Source organism: Phasianus colchicus, chromosome 7 (assembly GCF_987193195.1).
Source record: "Phasianus colchicus chromosome 7, bPhaCol1.hap1.1, whole genome shotgun sequence".
Taxonomy (NCBI): domain Eukaryota; kingdom Metazoa; phylum Chordata; class Aves; order Galliformes; family Phasianidae; genus Phasianus; species Phasianus colchicus.
In genome coordinates, this window is record NC_143442.1 from 11,720,288 (window position 1) to 11,742,476 (window position 22,189).

Genomic DNA, 22,189 nt, shown 5'->3' on the forward strand with positions numbered 1-22,189 from the left:
TAGAGGAGCAGGAGAGAATGCTCAGCACTTTGAATGCTGTTTAGAAAAACACTTTTATGCAGGTGCCAATAGACAGAACAATAAGGCTTTGGGCACAAGTATCTCCAAAGCAGCAGGGATAAAGAATTTATTCCAACTATTGAATTTCAGAACATTTTAAAAAACATATCTGCTAAGCATTGTCTATCTTGTACTAGGATCCTTCCCTGCAGTGTTTCAAAACATGCTGCTGAAAGTTACTATCAGATACCAAAAAAGAGCTTGAAAAAAAGGGAACTCTCAAACTACTCAAGAAATTCCCGAAACAAACATTCTCTTTCATTTTCATGTAAAATTCTCTATTTAGTGACCCAAACTTCGCTGCTGTTCATTTAGAGGGCATCTGGGACAGCCCCTGAGTTTAAATTCCATCTTTTCCTCTTCCCAGCCCTGCCAGCCCAGCCAAGCAGCCAGTGCATGCATTGGGAGATCACATGTGCTAAGGCAGGGAAGCAGAAAAGCATGTGGGATTCACAAGTGGTAAATGATTAATGTGCAGCGATAGTCCTCCTTTTGAAAACGGAGAGGATTTGGGTAAAGCTCAGCCATGGGTAAACTCAGAGTTTCAGTTTTTCTAAAACATTCTGAAGAAATGACCCATGAACATCAAATGCACCACTCCTCAACAGTTCATTAAATTATCTTCCAGTTTCTTCAGGTTAAGCAGAGAAAACTGCATCCACTAGGAAGGAAAAAATCCCCTGTGTATTCACAATACATAAGCAGTCAGTAATCATTTGTCTTCTATCCTAGCTCCAGATAAATTCTTGAGAAAAGGTCAAAGTTGGAAAGATACACATTATGTTTTAGACTTCGCAGCCTTGCAGCCAACATTTCTGGCCATTTTAAGACCATCCAGACCAGTATCATTTTCCTGTACTGACAATGTTATATGAATGGAAAAAAGAAAATAAAAACAGCAGAATCTTTCCTGTGTGGCAGAGTACTTTCTCTGATCTGGCACAAGTGCTGTTGGCAGCTGCAACATTAACATTTCAAATTAAAGGAAATGTTGCCATTAGGAAGGGATCTAATCTGCAACGCAGCCAGCATGGGCACCTGCCAAGAAAAGTACGGAAATGCACAGGGTCGAGACCTCACTTCTAAACCCCTTCAATCCAACCATCAACAAAATCCCCAGTCCGAAATATTTCAGTGCTCTCACCAGTCCTTGGCAAGCTCTCTCTAAAAGAAGACTATTTTTCTGACAGGAAGCAAAGATAATCCATGCAGAAACAGGCCAATTAAAGACAGCGGCAGCTGACAAGAGAACTTGTTAGTAGCAGACAGCAAGGCTTGAAGGCAGTACCCAAGCTGCAGCCCCCGCACCAGGTAGCTGTGTTCCAGACACTGCAAACCTAACCCCACTGCCCAGCTATGAAACAGCAAGTAGCTCATCTGCTGACTCAGCTCCAAACCGCTCTCTTCTCATAGCTGGATTTGTCCTTCATTACAGGCAGAACTGCCTCCAGTAATCGTGCTATGGCTCTTAGAAACCTAACACGTACCCAGTACAAGTATTATTCTGCTGATTAAAACACAGTAATTGCCAGGCAGCGTGTTTTCTTTATGGAATATTGCTTTGGGTTTCATGCAGATACAGTTTGTATACTTCCATAGAAAGGCTACACAATGCAGCAGCTGGGACAGAAGTTGAGATCCTCAGACAGCATTAAGAGTGACAAACTCAGGTTCTAAATCCTAGAGGAGGCATACCAAGATCAAACCTGAAACAGACTGGCTACAGAGTCCTCTCTGCTTCTGAACAAAAGCAGTAGGATCTCAAAGAGAAGCAGAAGCCTTACGAATACTAGCACAAATGTCCACCTGAATCAGATACCCAGAAAGAGTTGTTTGGAGCAAGAGTCAGACATTTTCACCAGAAGAAATAATGGCTGTAGCACACTGCTTGCAATTAGACCAACAAACAAAAAACAAAACCATTTTGAGAAGGCTGAAGAACAAAGAAACCACCACCTTTCACCCGCCACCACGGAGGGAATCAAGTGATGAACAGGATCTCAGCACAAGCACAGATTTCAGCTACTAGATAAATCAAGGGCAAAAGAAAGAAAAACAGCATTGATCATATATTCTCACTGAATCGTCAATATAATGCAACAGACAAAGCAAAATTATCCTCCCTCTTGTAATTCAAAATCCATAGTATTGAAACTCATCAGTGTGATTTGCAGAACTTGAGCACATTTGTCACTGCACGATTTATTCTTAAGAGGTGCTGAAGCAAATCAGATTCATACACCAGTCAATGGGAGAAGGATCTTTTCTCTTGAAGGCAGGAACAGCTTAGGATAAGAGCTTTACTGTCCATCCACTCCACCACAGCTGCTCCTCAGAAGTCTCACAGAAATCAGAACTACCTTTCTAGGATCAGCCATAACAGGCTGAAGAAGGTCAGAAGTGTGCACACATCAGTTTTGGTTTTGAAATACCTCTGCAATATAAAATTTCTTTTAAGATGATGAATGATACAGAAGTTTACCTTCAAACAAATCAAGCTGGTTTTGAGATGCATCAATTCCTTAAAACAATGCTCAGATTACGTAAACTCAAAGCTCTTATCTTTAGCTTGTGTCATTTTCCTCAAGCTCCCATTCTCCCTAAGACAAAGAAAGGATCAGCTTGTCCATTTAGTAAGATTTTTCCAAGAGATTCAACAAATGCAATGATTTACAAGATTCTGCATTTTATTAAGGACAGAGCTAAGTCTTTGGGCTCCACGATACCAAGCAAAAGGTTAAAAGAAATACTAGGACAAAAGAGAAGAACCCAGCTCTTTCCAAGACCTGAAAATGCTGTTCTGGATGCAGTCACTGCAGCCCTGGAGAAACTGTCTTTTGGTTGGCAGTGATTATGCACGTTGCCTTCAGCTCCCCAGACCCAGACTACACTCACAGCAACAAATCAGCTCTATCACCACAAACTTGACTCTCAATTTACGTTAAAGATACAAAGTAGGCAGTTCACTTAAGCATGGATAAAGAAACAGGCACTTGGATCATGCCTAAGCAAGCAAAAATCATTTCCCAGCAAAGCAGGACGTACCATTTCTTGTCTTGCTGGTTACCTCCTGGGCTCCTTGGGAGGTTCTCTATTTCCACTAGGACTGGGGCAGAAGGAACTGCTGCTGTTAGGACAGGTAAGTTTGGCTTCACATTCCAACTCTTTGGAGACAGAACGTAAACAAGTAAGTTGCCATACACACTTCAATTAGGCAATGACACGTTTTATGTAAGAAAACATACGACCACTTTTCCTTAAATACAAAGCTAAAACAGGGCTGTTTTCTTGCATTACTTCCACAGCACTGGACTCCTATGCCCAGTCTTTTCCAGCAGTACACAAAACACCAGGATTGGATTGAATTGAAGGCTGCTCAAAAAGCTCAGTTTGCATAAAAGCAAAAGCTGGGCAGAGCACCAACTATCTGTTTGCTTCTAGCTGAGACTGTGTTCAACGTTCAAATAAACCGGATTTTCAATTCCCACCAGTCTGCGATCCCGCAGTGACTGAAATGCTCCAGAAAGCATGACAGGGTCTTTCCAAACTCCAAGTCCTACTTTTTGGTACTCAGAATGAGAGTTATCTTACTGTTTTCAGTGAAACAAGGCCTTCTATGCTAAGGAGGTACTGGAACCAGGAATCAACACTGGTGCTGATGGATTATTCCAGATCTTTTGTATTACTTAGCACGTGGAATTAATGTGCTTTAGATGCTAAAATCTTGTACACAGAAGTACTTTCTGTACCTATGAAAACCTGCATTTATAAGTAGAGTAATTTATATAACACTGAGATATGTTATATCCTCTTCACTGTAGTAAAGGTAACCAGCTATCTTGCTTTAAATAAGTAGCTACTTCTTTGCTTGCAGTTTGGTTAACTGCATGTAACTTTTGATACAGCTGGCCAGATAAGGAAATAATGACATCCTCAGATCTGTTGAAATGCATGAAAACTGCCTTTAAAAGAATGAAAGAGAGAGGCCTTACTTGTGATCCATTGGTCTGAGTAATAACAGCATTGTTTGGAAAACTGAAAGATAAAAAAGAATTTACATCACAATCAGATCAACAAATTATTGAAGTCTGGCAAAACTGTAAGAATTTTCAAAAAGAAACAAGATTTAATGAAGAGCTTCCAACATTACTTAAACATTCTCAACAAAAAGTTTGAAAACTTATGTTCTGGGTCAACTGCCTCATTTTAGAAGAGTAAGGGTACCATGTTGGTTTGTTTTGCTGTTTTTGTTTCATCTGTAATTCATCTTTGTTTTGTTATTTCCTCTACCTTTCCTGACTCAGATAAACCCTTCTGATTCAGCAGTAAGGCAGGGCACTTTAAATGCAAAAATTTTTAGCTAAATGCTCAATAAAACACAACATTGTCAAAACCTCACTTACATGCTGTACATTTCTGTCTGTTCCATAACTAACACGCCTCTGATTTAAGTTCCATGCCATAGTTTGTCAGAAAAAAAAATCATGAGCTTCTTCTGTATACAGGCTCTAATAGACTGAATTACTACTTCGGTCTTAAAAGCAGTTATTCAAAGTTTTACGCACAGAAGTTCAGCACAGCATCAACAATTTTATGCTTTTTGTTATTCTGCATATTCAAATGTTCATGTTTTTGAGAGATTTAAAAGCACGAACATCCTGTACAATAATTATGTGTTGTAAATCTTATGCAAAGCTAAGTGCTCAAGAAAAGACTTAAGGCTTTTTTTTTTCCTAATTTTTTTTTTTTTTCCCCTAATGGTTCCAGGATCTTACCACTAATTATTCTTTTGATTGATGATCTGGACAACAGCACACCAACCTGGCAAACTGACAATTTAAACAGATCTCTATCTAAGCTGTTCCGTGCCTGCTTCCCGACTTCGCACCTTCTATACTGAGAGAAGGTGGAAGTTACCACAGAAGAGAGCAGAAATATTTAAGAATGCCTTCTGGGCAGCACATTCCCCAGTGCTGAGGTAATGCCAAAGAATGGAACAACATACATCTTTCATGATGCATTTCAATTAGCAACGCTGGAGTGTAGAGTTTCAGCAATGGCATTGATTGCTCTGGAGACCAACATAACAATGCCACACCTATGTGGAGATCAGAAGGCTGCTCTTATCAGAAGCAAAACTGCATATGGAGTTTCTCCTCCCACTCTCACAATGACCTAAGCAGCATGAAACTCATGGGAGGGTGTAACAACAACAGCATGACAAGAGCACTAATTAATCAGGCCGTCACACGTTTCGTGCAGAGTATATTCAAGCACTCTAATGATAACCAGCATTAAAGAGAACTTTCCAGTGTCATGAAAAGGAAAGCCAGCAAAGGAAGAGACTTGCCTATAAAGTCCTGAAATCAAAGAGACCTCCACTAAAGCAACTGCAGAATTGGCCTCACCTTTCCTAGGCTTCCCCCTCTCTCACGTAAGAAGCAGCCTGCACTGAAAGCAAAACTTGGTTCCACCACTACCAGGGAATTCTTTTAGCCTGGTTTCTCTCTTCCCAGAGGGAGCATTGTAAAACCCAATGATCTGATTTCATTTCATACTGCAACTACAGTATGAACTTCCACATTCAGAAAGACTCCAGGCATAGAAATGAAGCATCTAAAGGCTTCTCAGTGCTGGTTATGACTAATTCATAACTATCAGTATATAAGAACATTCTCAAAGAATGTACAAATAAATATAAGTACAGTACAGAATATAAAGATAAAAGCACTTCAAACACTTAAATATCTCAATCACATTGCCAGAATAGGCAGATCTCAGCAAGAACCTCATGTTTTCAGCTGATTTTTTTACATGGTGGCACAGGGAACTACAGTTTATAATCTGCAAGTTATCAGTAGCTTATAATCATAGCTAGTCATAAACAAATAACATTGCCCTCTAGTAAGCAAAATCTTCAATGTGACAGCAATACAGCAGCTCTGCTTCAAATAGTAGGATTTGTTTAAAGCAAACAAACAGAAAATCCGCAGCAAAACTACATTTAAGAGGTTAATGCTGTTTACATTCAACCAATCTTATAACTACCTGCAGACATGCATTCAAATATAGCTGACAAACATCAAAGAGAAAGGTTTAGAGTGCATCTTACCTCGTTTCTTCAAGTTTAGCAACATGTGCTGCAAAAGTACACATAAAGTGTTAATTAAAAAATTTGTAATTAACCTGTCAGTTAAATATTGCAGTGTATTATTAACATAGTCAAGCACTGACTAAAAGTAGGCAACTAAAGACCAAGCGCTGCATGTATTCCATGTATAACGTGTTAAAAATAAAGTTTTAAATTATAAAAATAAATAAACTCAAGAGTAAACCAAAGATGTGGATTTAAGCAAAGATCTGCCTGGAGGTCACTTTGCAAGAGGGAGGAATAAGAGAGAAGGTGAGCACCAGGTGCTCCTAGGCAGCATGTTGTGCTTCGGACACAAACATTTTCTGACAAATAGACATTACCTCCCGAATAAGTAAAAAGAAACCTAATTTTGAAAATTCAGGGGAAGCTATCGGAAAATGCCTATACCAAACCTTTTAAGGATATGATCAGCTTTAGAGGAGGTCATCACAGTGGACTGTACATCTCAAAAAGAAATGTCACTAGCTCACCTTTCATTTGTAGTGTCCGTCTTGAGTATCTTTTGCTGGGCCTCCTTTCAAAGGATGCTGATCTCCTGGCTTTGTTGGTCTTGGTGGTTTGGTATTCTGTTTTCCCACTAACAGTGCCAAGTAAAAAACAACATGTTAAATCACTTTTCATGATGGAAAAGAGACTCTGTGCACAAAAACATTACATTTCTAATTTAAATTCATACTTTAATAATCAGAGCTCGGTTCTATTAAAAAAGTCCCAAACTTAGCACTTCAGAAAGTCACAAAAAAAGGAATTCTGTGACATCCTACCCTTTGTCCATTTTCCCAAAACAAAAAGCTGAAGGAAAGACTTCTTAAACATTAAGTTGCTGAGAGAGCACTTTGCTCATTTCTCAGAGGTGGTACATATACAGACAGACAGAGGCTGAAAATTCTAGTAGAAAATAAAACTTTACGTAGCTTGCCAAAGTTCACAGAAAAAGAAAGTAACAAAGATAAAACGATAACAACTAGACATTCTAATTCCCAGGCAAGTCTTCTTTCTTCAAGGATTATTTTCCATAAGCATTTTCAGTACACTGTTTTCCTCAGAACTCTGTAAGAAAAGGGTTTGGTTTTGTTTTTTTTAATTTTTTTTTTTTTTTTTCCCCTGTAGTGTGCGTTACCAGGGAGATTGCTAGTTGCAGTTATCTCATAATTCTTACTGGTCTCACACTACCCACCAAGTTCAGAGTGAAAACTGATGGACCCAACAGACCTGTACCGGAACCGGGAGCCCAGCCGAATGAAGCCTGATCTGCTTGAGCTTTTTTGGACAGGACCTCGGAGCCGGAAGAAGGCGTGATGTTCTACTGCACATTTCCATAAGTGCTTGCAAGCCTTGGGGTGATCCAGTCTAAAGACAAAAGTATGCTCCTGCTCCTTCCCCTTAAAACACACAAAGTATGCTAATGATTTGTAAGAGGCTTGAACAAATCAGAGACACAATTAAATGCAGGCCAAGTAAAATACTTTTTTTAATAGATACTAAAATTTGTGGTAAAAGAGAAATATTTAAGGCAGAAAAATTGACCTTTTTGGAAGATTTAATGAACAACTGCTCCAATGTCTTAAGATGGGAATGGTCAGCACCCATAAATTTCACAAAGCAAATCTTGACTTTACAAATTAGAGACATTATTATTATAGAAAGGGTAAAGTCTATGAGGCTAATTTGGTTTCACTTCCAAATCTGATCTCTTAGAATTAACAATGCTCACATTTTTATCTTCTCAGCTCTGAGCAATTTCTTCCCACGGGAACAACTCTGGAATCTGTCCAAAGAATTCAATCCACTAGAAGTGCTACCTGGACTTTTGAAAAACTTTCTTGCACAATGCACAAAACCAATACACGGTTGCCAAATTATCTGATCTTCAGTAGTTTAATGAGGTATTCCTCTTTTAAAAACAGGGTGAGAAAAAAAGTAATTTAGCTTTTTTATTTCACATTTAACTCCCTTTATTCCCCACAAAAAGTCACAACCAAAAATCTCGGAAGGCATCCATGTTAATTCTCAAAACTTACAGATCAGGAACATATAAACAAGTACTATATAATCAAGACAGAGATGTAGCTAAACAGATTGTTATCTACCTGTTCATCATCTTCAACAACAACAAGAGTGAGTTTGTTCTTCTTGAAGTCAAGTCTTGTTATCTTTGGCCTGCAAGATGAACAGAAAAAACAGGTTATGTTCAGCTCTCTCAATAGCAGCTCAGTGAGAGCTAGGTTAGACGTGATGATCCAAGTTCTTCTACCTCCCCTCCCTGCTCCCTTTTTTGTGGGTCCTTTAAGTTCAGGCAGCAGAGCTTCGTTATACTGTGGATGGCAATACATTACTTTCAAATTTAACACTTCAATAGAAACTTTAAAGTAAAAAGCAACTTCCAAACAGTTTGATCTATCAGAATTAAAATAATAATTACTTAAGTGGAACTCAAGCTTCCCCTAAATACCTCTGCATGCCTCATCTTCCACAAGCACACAAAACTGAACTCATAAGGATACAAAGGCAGATGAAACCTTTCTAATGCATTATTAAATGCATTATTAAAAAAAAAAACAAAAAGCCTGTAGAGTATATCATAGATCATTTCCAATGTTGGCTTCGTTTCAGAAAATTTCAAATGCAGATAATACAGTATGACATAAATGTAACCACTTTCCTACTCAACCAGCAAAAAAATACCTAGACAAAGATGGAGGGACTCCTGTACTGAGTTGACAGGACACGCAAATAGTATTTTTGCCACAAAGTGAGTGTTTCTCTGCAAAATTTATAGGACTGGACTAAGTTAAAGTAACTATTTGTATGATGAAATTCCACTCACCATCTGCCTGCTCATTCTCTGTACATGATTTAAAAAAAAAAATTGTTTTTGAATACTGTAAAAATGCTTCACAAGCCTTGCAGGTACCCAGTATTCCCACTTCTCTCATGTTAAAAAGAAAAAATAAAAATTGGGTAGTGCAAAAGAAATGAAAGAGTGAAGATATAAATTGTATCTCAATGCACAATTGGAAAGCTTACCAGAAAAACAAACCAATCTTTGTGTCTCCTTCAAAGACAAGAACTCCTGTAGGGGTTAGTCCCAGGCTGTAATCATTGCCGTCTCTTGCCTAAGTGCCACAAAACAAAAATCATGCTCATTCCAGTGTTTGACTACATATCCACATTATCCAGTGATTAATATAGATTATTTGCCCAGTGTTACAGTTAAACATGTATCTGGTTATTTAGTGCAACAAGGATGTCCTATGTGTTTCTGCATTCAATGATCTTATGCAACGGATTTTTCTAGATGGCATCTAGATGGCATTCAATAAGACAAAGTGGAAAACTCATGTTTCTTGATTTGTCTTTGTTATGAGGACTGCCTTTGTGCAGTCCCTCTCCACAGAAGATCTATTTTTACGTGCAGTTTTTCAAGAGGTAACCAACTGGACTCTGGCCACTTTTAATTTAATTGCTATGATCTGCACTTAGCTCTCAGTCAAAGCACAAACAACAGAATGCCACACTAAGTGCACATTTCATACAGAGCAAATATCCTTGGATTTCTATCTTTTACAAAAGCACAATGTAAGGCGGAATGTTGATAGAAAGTCACATCACTTGTTACATACTTCAGGTAAGTACTGCACTCCATTTTTCTCCCTCAGAGCAAAACCTGTGTTTAAACGCTGGACAAAGCTAACATGATCATTTCAAAAGGTCACCATGCTGTGGTTAAACATACCTTGACTATGTGCATGTCTACACCATACATTTCCAGCCACTTAGCTTTGTTTAAGTAGTTAGTTTCAGCCTGTGCTGGTGTTTGCCCCCTGAAATACATTTTTTGCCGTTAGGTTGATGCCTGAAGAAGCACAGAAAGAAAAAACTGGCATATGAGGAAAGAGAAGAAAGCATGAGAGGTAGTGAAAAACCTAAGCACTGCTGAACCTCCTTCACCTTCACTAATATGAAGGCCACTTTTGAAATTTTTAACTTGAAATCTTTGCAGCAAAAATTGTTGTATTTTAAGATTCTGCAACCGCATCGTTTTACTCAGACCTTTGGAAACATACATTTTTCACATTACATCCTTTTACAAAATATGACAGAAACGCATTAGGATTACATTTTTCTATAAGAACAAGAAAAAAGCATCAGCAGTATCTTCTTAATATGTTCACTTCATTGAAAAATGAGTGCAAACACTTGGATGGCATGCACTGGAAAATCTTGTACCTGCATTCCTTCCACTTCTCAAAGATGGCCAGCTCCATCTCTTCGGTCTGAGTAGGCACAAATCTGAACTCAGATACCAGCTCAGGGACGTGCTCAGCAGGATCGTAGTCTCCAAGTTCAGCTGTAACAGAACAGCATTATCAAACAGTGTTCACCACAGAGACAGAAAATATGAACAGGAACTGTTGTGTCCTTTTCTAGTTTAGATATTATGCTTCTTTCTGTGCTCCCCCTCCTCTTCTCAGACCTCCCTGTAATTGCAGTGCCACCTTTTTTGACAAAGAAGTTAGGGACACACACAAAAAAATTATTTTACTGTCTACACAAAAGTTTTGCATTAATTTTACAACGTGTTGTTGATAAAGCAGTATAAAATCTTCTTATAAGTTGAAGTTATCAATGTCCTTGAAACAATTGTTCTTGTAGAAAATTTTCAACCTTTTTGTCATTGATGCCTCCACTGAGCCAACAGCTGACTCAAGTTACAATGGAATTCTGTATTAAATTATTAAAATATATTCCAATTTGTGAAGTGCAAAAACAGCTTTTAGCTTTCCGTGAATTATCTGTCCTGCTCTAAAGATTAATTTTTGGTTTTGTGACTATAAATCCGTCCTGCTAAATTTACTCTCTATCAGGGTGTCATCATACAGGTGGTGGTTGTTCTCTTTCCCTTTCTCAAGGACTGCAATGTCAATACCAAATGGCTTATCTAGTACACTGCTGCATGCTCAGCAGGGGCAAGAAATGATGCTACTTAGAGAGCGTACTGGAACATACTAATCAGTCAGTGTGCTATGTCAAAGTGCAGCCCTCTTTTTCCACAAATGCTAATAAGTCCTGCTGGAAAGATTGATGTATGCCTAAAATGCTGACATTCAGTTAAGAAACTTTTACAAGGAAGTCCTGATTTCCAGAGTCACTACGTATTTGCTCCTCCCACTGATTTCAAGTGGCTTCTTGATGTTCAACTTCTATCCAAAAATTCAGAAGTAATTCTAACTTGGAACTTAATCTTCCAATAAATGCCAATAATTATTCTGTCTGCAAAAAGAAACTACGTATGTTATAGAGGAAAAAGAAAGAAAGGAACGTATTTGAAAAGACACGGAAAAGTCAAACCTATAAAGTATTCCACAGGTGCACAAACTACGCACGATACAATGATGTGCCTTGGATTTCTGAACACAGTGGGTATATCAATAGCTTTTTCGCTCCCCTCCTTCTCTCTTCTTTCCTTTTTGATTATTTTTTTTTAAATGCTGACAGAGGAAGTCTGCAGTTCTATAATAATTTACTCCCACTAAAACGCCTGCCTCTGTTGAAAGGAATGCTGTCAAAGCCAGCTTGGGTTCCAGCTGATTTAAATAAAAGTACACAGCTGTCAGACAGCAAGATGAAAGCCCTGCTGCAGGCCTCACTGCGGAGGGAGGAAAGAAAAGACCAGCACAAAAAGAAATTTGTGTATGGCCCAATTAGATCACTTAGATTTTCCAAAAAGTTACACACTGAACCCATATCTTTAGGCTCTAACAATGCTAATTTTTTTAACTACAGATTGTATTCTAACTGTTTTTCTTCCATTCAGAAGAACAGGGGAAAAAGACAGGTTTCTTTACAGCTTAACACCAGCTCTCTATACCTACACGTGATCAGGGCTATTAGTAGCTCCTCCCCTTAAGGGCAAAACATGTTTTGGAAAATATCTGTAAGAGGAAGAATTTCAGTGACCTGGCCCTGTTACCTAACTCCTGCTCACCAAGTGCAACAGTACGCTGCTTTACAAGATGAATGCTGCACAGAGAATTTGTGCTGCACAAACACATGGCACATCTCCAAATTCCCTTTTCCGTACCACAGCTTCACAACAAATTCTGGGATGCTTTTGTAGACTCAAACTGGATTGAATGAGGCCACATTGCTATATCCTCCAAAAAGGATATAACCCAGATATATCTGGAACTTCAAGCCTTCCCTCTTTTGTGGGTTTCTCTGAAACTACAGCAAGCTTCACGTTTGTTAAGATCACATCCTCAAGTAACGCCAGCCACAAAGATCAATAATGCACACCCTACACAAGTAGGTAAAGGACACACCACAGCTCTCAGGGAAACCATGGATTAGGGAGTTCCCAGCTGGAATCAGAAGTCAAAGGCAATTAATACGGTTAGCACAAAAGTACATTAGAAAACAAATTGAGAACAAAGCTGTTTATGTTCAGAACCTCCTTGTTCTGTTTTCTAAGGAATCAGTAACTTTTTATACACACAATCATCAAAATTACACTCGACAGCAGCTCTGTTTCACACTGGATTGCTAATATTTGCACAGAACCTGTTCACTGCATACCAGAAGGACAGACTAAAAGAGGTGAGTATATAAAAATATATATATACACACACACACACACACACACACACAAAGCTGTTCAGGCAACTTTATCCTTCCCCCTCACACCCACTCACCTTGCATATTATAAGCTGCCAATTGGACGGCTGTGTCAAAAGGACATTCCAACCTGCAAGAAAAGAAATGCCTCATTAAAACCCTCTTCTGGCACTATTTAGCAGACAACTCATACACCTGACAATGAGAAACTACAAACAGTTAGTATGAAAGTGAAAAAGGATTAGTAGATTTTCACCAAATTAATGAGACAAGTACTAAACTAAATGAGCACTACTCATGCAACAAAAGCACAGTTCTAAAGAAGAATTCATTACTTAGCAAAACTTACTAGTTATCCAAATATGGAAGTTTAATAAATTCTATGCTAATCACTGTGTAGTTGTTCAAAAGATTGTTTATCAGGAATACTTACTTTCCACTCAGAATATCCAGTTTTAGCTGCAGAACAAATAAATACCTGCAGGATTAAATGAGAAGTCACTGATTAACAGTTCTAATGTGTCACTCAGTCAAGAGAAAGCAGTTAGAGCCTGAAAAACTTAAGTCTTCTACTCCTTACATAGCTTTTTCAAGACAGAAGAAATTGCACTAAATGTGCTTCATCAATTGGGTTAGTGTAGCACACATTTCAAATGACACAAACCCCAAACTGGAAGTTGTCAGAAGCTGAACTATACACCTGCATGGAAAAACAAAACGGAGTACCTAAATAATTCTCATCAGGATCAGCAGAAAAGGATGGGGATGCAGGTGACATCAGGCTCAGTGTGAGTCAGCAGCTTTCCTGTCAGCCAAAACTGCATTTTGGAGTGTATTCATTCAATACATCACAACCAGATGGTCAAAAGAGGTGATTCTCCCACTATATTTAGTGTTGGTAGATTTTACATCACTGCCTTGCTTATTTAGTCTTCTCCTTCTTGTGTAAACTGGGCAGGCATTCAATGAAAAGCGTTTACCCGCTCCAGTGTGCAGCACCCATCTTCCAATCCAACACCCACAGCCTTCTTTCTGTATTATGGCACAGCTTTACGTTAACAACCGAAGAAGCAGTCTCACCAGCTGAAAGGATGACTTCAGCAATGGCATCCAGATTGAATTCCACTGCAGTTGAACAGAAGCCTTACACAAAGCCAAAGACGATGCTTCTGTTTCAGCCCTGATGTTCACGAAGAGCATTTGTGCCTTATGTCTGCTCATACCCGCATACATGGATGTGAAACTGATGCACGCAGTTTTTCTGCAGGTCCCTTGGAAATCCACAAGTACTTTGACAAAGCACTCATTATCCAAAGCTGGCCTCTACATAAGGAATGCATTTGTTTAGTATTGACCCTGGATATCCAAAGAATGAGCACAGACTCCCAGTATGCAGTGGGTGTGACCAACCTGTGCTTATCTGCCACATAACACTTGCAAACAATTCAATCACACTTCCCATGCTCAGGCTGTGTTACATGACCTCTGGCTGGTGGCATCTAGCAGGAAACCAGCAGAAAATGTGACCAAGCTGCACCTGTGGAAGCTGATGACAACAGTCTCCAGCTGTGTGTCCTATCGTAAGATAAGAGTGGAACTTCTGGAAAGCCACAGTATCACCTGTAACCCAGAGCAGAGCTCCTCTTCCCAATACTGCTTCATGAAACAGTCGCAAGACAGAAGACAGGCATGCTGCACTCCTGGTCTGGGGGATTAGCTAAGCAGATAGACAGGGTTTAAGAGCCCTCAGGTTTCAGTTCTGTCATGCTAAAACCTGTACAGCGAGGTCTGACTGGCAGAACTTAGTCAAGACAGATGAAAATGTTTCAGATTGGTAGACAGATACTGGTCTGAACTTTTCCTATTACTATGATTTTTAAAGATAACTATCTGTTGATCTGGGAACATAAATCAGGAAGTAAAACGTTCCTCCCAGGTTACCAAGAAGAAATTTAAACAATTCTAACATGAAGCTAACAGATGTGAGTAAGAAGCTGCACAGAGTACATATGGTTGCAAAGGGTAATGCTACTGTAATCTTCCTGGTGGCACTGCGAGGGATTTGGCTGGAGTGCAGATCGAAGATTCACACAGAGATAAACACCAACACCAAGCACACCCACTTGCATTCATAAAAATGGCTGCGGGTATGAAGTGTCTGCAGCTGTCAAGAAAACATAACAACTTTGTTTTCTCTCCAAAATGGATCATCAGCAGTGGTGACAACAATGCGAAGTAACACTTTCACAACAGATTTATACAGCTGACAGATGGTAAATTGTGTTCCCTTTCAAAGCACCCCAAATACGTCTCAGTCCAACATGAAATGCAGCACTGTGAACGAGCATATAAAATGCTTTCAACAAGAGAATTATCTGCTCACCTGACAGTACAATCCTCCACAGGCAGTACTGTCAGCCCACCTCAAAACAGTGTAAAGCAGCATTTTCTCTCTGCATAACCACTGCAAAGATTATAGACGCAATGAAACATAACCAACTTTATTTCTACCAAAGAAAAGCCTGCAGTTCAGTGCTTTTCTGCCTAAAAAAAACCCAGGCAGCTAAAACTAAATGCATTCAGTAGAATACAGACAAACGATAGCACATCAGTAAAAACGTCTGTCCATTCCATATAAACAGACTGGCTGCTGGAGATGCATAATGAAAAACAGTGCATAAACTAATACAGCAAATACTGATACATTTACCAACAGCCAGGTAAGCCATCAGCTTTAAGCAGTTCTCCAAAGCACTGCACAATCGTTCAAAGAACTAGCCAAAAGCCACACTTTCCTGGCCTTTTTTAGGCTCTCATGGCTGTCCCCTTCACAAAATCCATCCCACCTTGTTAGCTCCTCACGCAGATTGTTGGGCTCTGATGAGTAAAACTTGACACGAAAATGCAGACAGTATGGCGGGCCGACTGCAAAGGAGAATTCATTCAAGACAGAGTTAACATGTACCAGGTGAGACTTTTTTTTTATTACACAGAATCACATCTTAAACACTGACTGAAATCAGCACTGTCCTACCACAAAGTCTTAAGGTAGGAATTTCTCTGTGACAGGGAAGTGCAGGGTGAAAGTACACTTAAATATACACACAAAAAGGTTGTATGTGTTACACATCAATCCAGGAGTCATATCACATTAAGTTGATGTGTTCTGCCAAGCATGTGAAAATCTAGGTTAATCCCCATATTTAAGGGCTCCATCCATTGCCAAGAAAGCTGTGGATCTTGGCTGTGTGGTCAATCCAATCCCTACACTGTACAGTGAGCCTCTCCGGTGACTTTCCATAGCTCTGGGAAACACACACTACTGACGATTTTGATCTGTATATTCCACTAAATTTCTGACATATTTGAGGGGAGATATAAGAGACCCTTCCGTGGAAGAATCATCATCTCTGGAAACTGAAGAGTTAATCCAGCACAAGGATGGTTTAACAGTTCTTTAAAAATGCACAGCCCTCTGTACATTCCTGTATCTGACAGTAGGAATTTTCTGTTGGTGCTTCCAAAATGTTTGTTTTACTAATAAGAGCACTACAAATCCCCAGAGACTTCCTCCATCAGACAGAGAGGAAGCTGCTGGACTAAATCAGCTGAAATCAGCTCATGTCCCAGATTACCCAAACGTGGACTACAGACTCAAGCAGGCCCCAGTGAGAGTTATGCAGCGGGTAATGACTGGAGAGATGGACTCAAACAGTCTGAGGCATTCTGGGCTACTGCAGGGGATGGAGGCTCCAAGACAAGTTTTCCTATAGACAGGATAAAGATCTGTGGTGCTAAAGCACCTTCAGCTGCCTTGTCTCTATTTAAACTATAATTAATGAGCCTCTAACATGTTTAATTAAGGACATTAGATGAAAGTAATATGAGCTGTAGAGGGAAGAGGTCATTAAGCAGTGAGCAGCTACACACTGAGTTTTGTCCCTGTGTTTTCCTCCCTGAGCACAGCCCCTTTCCCACCTCACACAGTTTAACTCTGTGCCTCCTGCTCAGTGTGTGATTCAAAGAGAAAATGGGAAGGACACTTACTTTTAACTTGCTTTTTGATGCTTTTTGTGTTGTCCAACCAGTGCTGAAAAATAAATGCATTCATCAATAAGATCTCACAGAAGACAAACAAAAAACCCCTGTATTTTAGCAAAGACTATGTTGTAAAAACAACTAGTCTATTAAAATAGTCTAATCCAAATCTTTTACAATTCACAGTTCTCAGTGCCCATTGAAGATACTTTCAGTCAAAATTTATAATGCAAATGTTAGTAACAGAAACATCTTGACGTACCTTGTTTAAATCCAATTGTCAAGAACGTATCATCCATTTAAAAGTATTCTGCCACTATTTCTTTTTTCAACTACTAAAAAATTCACCCTATCCAACCAAAAACTGACCCCACACATCAATAATCAGGCAGAGCAATCCAGGGAGGCAGAAGCCAGAACCCAACTTTCTGACTCAGCTGTGATCACTTCGATGTGGAGAGGACAAACAAAGTCAATATTGTTGTCTTTTGGTCCTTCTTTTTAGATCACTCGAGTGCAGCAAATACCAGCAGAGCTGTGGATGTCTGAACAAAACAGTCAGCTCCCACGATTCTCCAGCCTATTTGCAGCTGACATTTCAGCAATCATTACATGGGAGTACAGAAGTTAGTGCCTCGTTTACTAATGCTAATTCTAAGCTCCATACTAGACATAAAGGCTGATTATCCGAAGCCAAAATAATGGTTTAATTTATACTGCACATAAGAGCATGTGAAAAGTAAGCTGTAAATAGCAGGCCAAGAGAAACTCCTATATGTATATGCCATGCTTCTTAACATAACTGCACAAACTTCCACTGCTGAAGTGTTTACACCAGAAATTAAAGTTGGGAAACCAGCACCCAGCTAGCAGAAGAGACCTGCTTTGGAGGGCCATCAACACCCTGGACAGCTTAGCTTGCAGCACCTAAGAGGTGACTCAGTGCAGCAGGAATCCTAGCACCCCATGCAATGTAATGGCATGGGCTGAAGAAGCTGTCCTGCACCCCATGTCCTGGGTGCTCACAGTGCCCAGGTAACACTGCATCACCACACCAAGCCCAAATGGCACCTCACAACTCATACAGACAAGCTCCATAACTAGCAGCACGCCTTCAGTTCAGCTTTGTGCCATGAAATTTGGAGCGGGCCCCAAGGAGGGCAGGAAAGCAACAGGGCTATGAGACAGAACCGGTATTGCCAGGTTGTGATGCCAAGTGCAAACCTGTTCCTGCACTCAGAGCAGGGCTGTGACACAGCCAGGATGCAGGGACTAATGGGTCAGCTGGAGATCAGAACACCACCAACTGCTGCGCTGTGCACAGCTGCACATGCCCTTAAAAGTCATTTGAACAGAGTAGCTACAGAAAGCTATTTAAAATGTTATCTAGTATTTCTAAAATAAAGCAGGAACCTCAAAGAGGAATGAAGTAAGTATTTGTCAGCTCTGCTTACAGAGCCAGTAAAATGGAGTTTTTGATTGTTTTGTTTTTTTTTTTAAGAAAATGCTATGATCTCTCTTCCTATTCCACAAACTCACTTGCTCTGAGAGAAATGACTTACTCCTTCCCTCCACCCTAACAACACACACTCTCCACCTGATGCTTGCAGGTGATTTAGACACAGGATGGGCTAAGAGAGCCTCTGCAGCTGTGTGCCCACCTCACTGCCCTTCTGCTTACTCTCATCTCCTCCACATTCCAGTGCAGGCCCTGGGAGGCCCAAGACAGGCACTGAGTGTCCAAGTGTGCTCAGCAGGGCTGCTGCCTGCAGATCCTGCTTGGGATGGGGCTGCATGGCAGAAGGGAAACAACTGCTTTCCAATGGAGGGGAAGGAAGGAAGAAACCCACCATGTGCATGGGTGCACACAGACATCAGCAAACTTAAGATTTACTCCAAGTGATTAAAATGGAATTCAGGTGGACCTGGCAAAAAGATCCTTTAAGTTCACACTCTGACAAGAGTTTGTACATCACAGCCTCCTGCTAAAATCCAGAGATAAAGCTCCCTAAACAACAGGCAGCATATGGAACAAAGTACTGGGAGTCATTACTGAAACAGTCTGCTTCTTCAGAAATTGTAATTTTAAAAAACAGCAACAATTCAAGAAGGTAGGGCAAATAAGTTTTTGTTGCTGTTTTGTTCTTAATTAAGATGTTGAGGTTAAAACCTGTGCCTGTTTGTGAACCTCATAGTTCATGCATACCTGGTGCAATGCCGTACGGCCATTTCCAGCACTGCATGATACAGAAGGCAAAACAGCTGCTAAAGGAACAGAGCTGTGCACTATCACTCCATTAAGAACAGCAAGCCTTTGATGCTTGCAACTTAAACAGTTGGTAAATTCCTAAGTTCAGCAGTCAGTACTTCCTTACAAGAAACTTATTTTCCATATGGCTAAGGGGAAAGCAAAAAACCCAGCAAGTTATCCCCAATCTTTCTAGGTGCCATCACTGGGCACGCTGTGCTGCTCAGCATTAGCCTGAACCAAAGCTGCTCAAATTCACAATAGCCTGTTCCTTTGGCTTCAGCAGCACTCAGATCAAGCCTGGCACGCTGTGAACAAACGTGTAAATACCTCCTTTGCCTCTTACTGTGACTATCCTTAACCCCCAGACCAGCAGTTAACACGGAAATCACATGAAAAAGACAGTTTTTTGCACTTCACAAATTCTTTCAACAACTATCTGAACTCTCAAGTGCAAAATATCAGGAAGAGCTTGTCTTACATTTTGTTTTTCTCAGCACATCATAAATTCGAACACTGACCTACTACCAGTCACTGAAGTTCAAAAGAATCAATAAAAGGCATCTACGTATTTGGAATAGTATCCTTTGTATAGGTGTGATTTACTGAACATTCATTTTTAATCAAAACAAGCAGATTCTCTCAGATTTTTTTTTCCAGCTACCTACATGTTGCTAGATTTTCACGGTTGTTACTGTTTTTTTTTTTTTTAATACCTTCACGTGCAACCAGGCAGTGAAGCAATATAATCAGATTTCAATTGGATAGCAGAAATGATTTCTTCCTTCAGAGCGGACAGTCCTGTTCACTATGAGACTGGACTCTTGTGCTGTTGATTTAGCAGGTCTGCTAAATAGTTGTTGATAAGTCACTCGGTAGACCCTGCCTTTGTTTCCAGGAGGTTTTCTCTGTGCACCAGCCGTGTTTCTGCCAGAACGTGCCAGCTCCTCTTTGCAAGAAAGCTGCCATCACAATGGCTGCTCAGTTCGTAAAGCAGCTGTCTCCGGCGGTGGTGCTCAGCTCTCCTGGCACAAAGCAATCCTTCCTGCTTCGTTACAAAGAAAGTATCCTCGATGCTCAGTTTAAACAGACCGTAGCTTCTACCGTGCCTCATACATAGCTAAGAAAAGTAAACAAAACTTCAAAACCGCTTTGTACCTGGTACAGGGCGCGCTATCAGGTACTCATCAGGGCCGTCTGGACAGGAAGCAACAATTCGCTGGACAAAAGTGAGCCATAAGCCACTCCTCAGACAGAAAACTTTCACAGTTTCAGGACGAACTGATATTGTGTGACAGTAAAACAGTACGGGCCAACAGCTTAGCACACAGGTTGTGCCATCAGTTACAAGTAACGCCTCACAGGATCCTAGGAGCTCACAGAAATGCTTCAGATGCCACAAGTCAGAATATCTAAAGCAAATTACATCTTTTCTGAAGCGGATAAATAGATGCAATGGAGCCATTCACTAACAATACCTACTATCATCACCTCTGACTGCATGCTTAACACAGCTAACAAGACTTTTATAAATAAAAAGAGGTGTGCCTTCTAATTTCTGTTGACAGGAGGTATGCATGGTTCTAAATAACATCCCCCCTCCTCAGCACAACAGTTTTTTCCTCCTCAAAGCTACACCTCCCTGCTCTGCGAGAAGCTGACACCCAGCAGCAGCCAGTCCTTCTGGTCATGGAGTTTGCTTCGGGTGCTGAAGAGTCAAATGCTTTCTCCTCAAAAGAGGAATGCACAATTACAGGTTGAACACAAAACTTGATCTCAGTAATTCTAAACAGAAGCCATCAGGCTTACAAACACACACAGGTGCACTAAGATATCCTAACATTCCACTTAAACACAAAAGAAAAAATAATAAGGAAGAACATAAGGAGCTATCCTTGCAGGCTAAGCCACGAGAAGCACCTACATAAAACCATGCAAGTGCATGTGAAAGAAGGGTGGGTGCTCATGACAAGCAATGCTCTGCTGCTGTTTTCAAAAGCAGCTCATTTTTACAAACTTGAGCTTCCAAGAGGTCTCCGTGCAAACTATCTGGTACATAAACGACCATATCCCTCCTAACAGACAACACACAGCTTCAGTTTTCTTTCGGCTTTTTGGTCAATATTGCAATTTAACATTGAGATTGACTGCTACTCACCGCCACTTGTGCAGAATCCATGAACCTCAATCCAAAATAATCGCTTTCTATAAGGTCCAGATGATACATGATCTGCTCAAACAGGAGCTGGCCTTTGGCTTTTTTCTGAAAAGACAGAAAGATTTAATATCTACTGCACAGTCTACCCTCTTATCTAAGTATGTTTTGTATTGTAATTACAAAAGTAAGATGACTCAAAAATTAAGCTTCCCAGACTATAATCCGGAAAAGATTTCTCTCTCACATTTTGTGATGCCTATTTTTCTGAATGCCAAACACACACCCCACAAGAAGCATCTGTAACATCCTTATATGCCATGCATAATCAGGGAGGGAAGATTTAGGTTGGATGTCAGGGGGAAGTTCTTCACAGAGAGAATGGTGAGGTGCTGGAACAGGCAGCACAGAGAGGTTGTGGATGCCCCGTCTCTGGAAGTGTTCAAGGCCAGGTTGGATGGAGCCCTGGGCAGCCTGGTCTAGTATTAAGTGGGGAAGTTGGTGGCCCTGCCTGTGGCAGGGGGGTTGGAGATTCATGATCCTTGAGGTCCCTTCCAACCCTGGCCATTCTGTGATTGTGTGGTTATGCCCTTTTTTGGAAAGTATTCACATGGACTCGACAAGGCTGACAGTGTCAGAATGTCATTTAATCACCGTCCCTTTTAGGCTTTCCTTATCCATTGATAAGGAATGGGAAACACAACTAGCATCACTGCCAATATCTAACACGATGAAACATTTTCAGAGTGAAGTACAGGAGAAGTTGCTGAAGAAATTACCAGTTTGCTGTCTAGGCAACTCACAAGTTCTGAAGTGGACAGAAAAGCAGGCTGAATTAGGATATAGCATTCCATTAGCAAGTGCTTCTAGTGACTGCCAGGAAACAGTCTGGGGCAAGGAACTTCAACAAACAGTA

The 22,189-nt window shown here is 40.3% G+C and overlaps 1 protein-coding gene across 12 annotated transcripts in view; it reads right to left on the bottom strand.

The window, feature by feature from the left end:
• EPB41L5 (erythrocyte membrane protein band 4.1 like 5) overlaps positions 1-22,189 on the bottom strand; it is a 79,226-nt gene that overhangs the window by 49,335 nt on the left and 7,702 nt on the right. For all 12 annotated transcript variants that reach the window (XR_016468174.1, XR_016468180.1, XR_016468179.1 and 9 more), the window contains exons 3-16: positions 21,277-21,381; positions 16,880-16,922; positions 15,679-15,757; positions 13,266-13,310; positions 12,910-12,962; positions 10,445-10,565; positions 9,951-10,038; positions 9,242-9,330; positions 8,305-8,374; positions 7,427-7,596; positions 6,685-6,791; positions 6,173-6,200; positions 4,053-4,095; positions 3,106-3,224 (exon numbers count right to left, since the gene is read on the bottom strand). Coding sequence is in view for 1 of the 12 variants with exons in the window: in XM_090143707.1 (XP_089999833.1) it covers positions 3,106-3,224; positions 4,053-4,095; positions 6,173-6,200; positions 6,685-6,791; positions 7,427-7,596; positions 8,305-8,374; positions 9,242-9,330; positions 9,951-10,038; positions 10,445-10,565; positions 12,910-12,962; positions 13,266-13,310; positions 15,679-15,757; positions 16,880-16,922; positions 21,277-21,381 (1,160 nt within the window). In the remaining 11 variants the exon portion in view is untranslated. The remainder of the gene's footprint in view (positions 1-3,105; positions 3,225-4,052; positions 4,096-6,172; positions 6,201-6,684; positions 6,792-7,426; positions 7,597-8,304; positions 8,375-9,241; positions 9,331-9,950; positions 10,039-10,444; positions 10,566-12,909; positions 12,963-13,265; positions 13,311-15,678; positions 15,758-16,879; positions 16,923-21,276; positions 21,382-22,189) is intronic.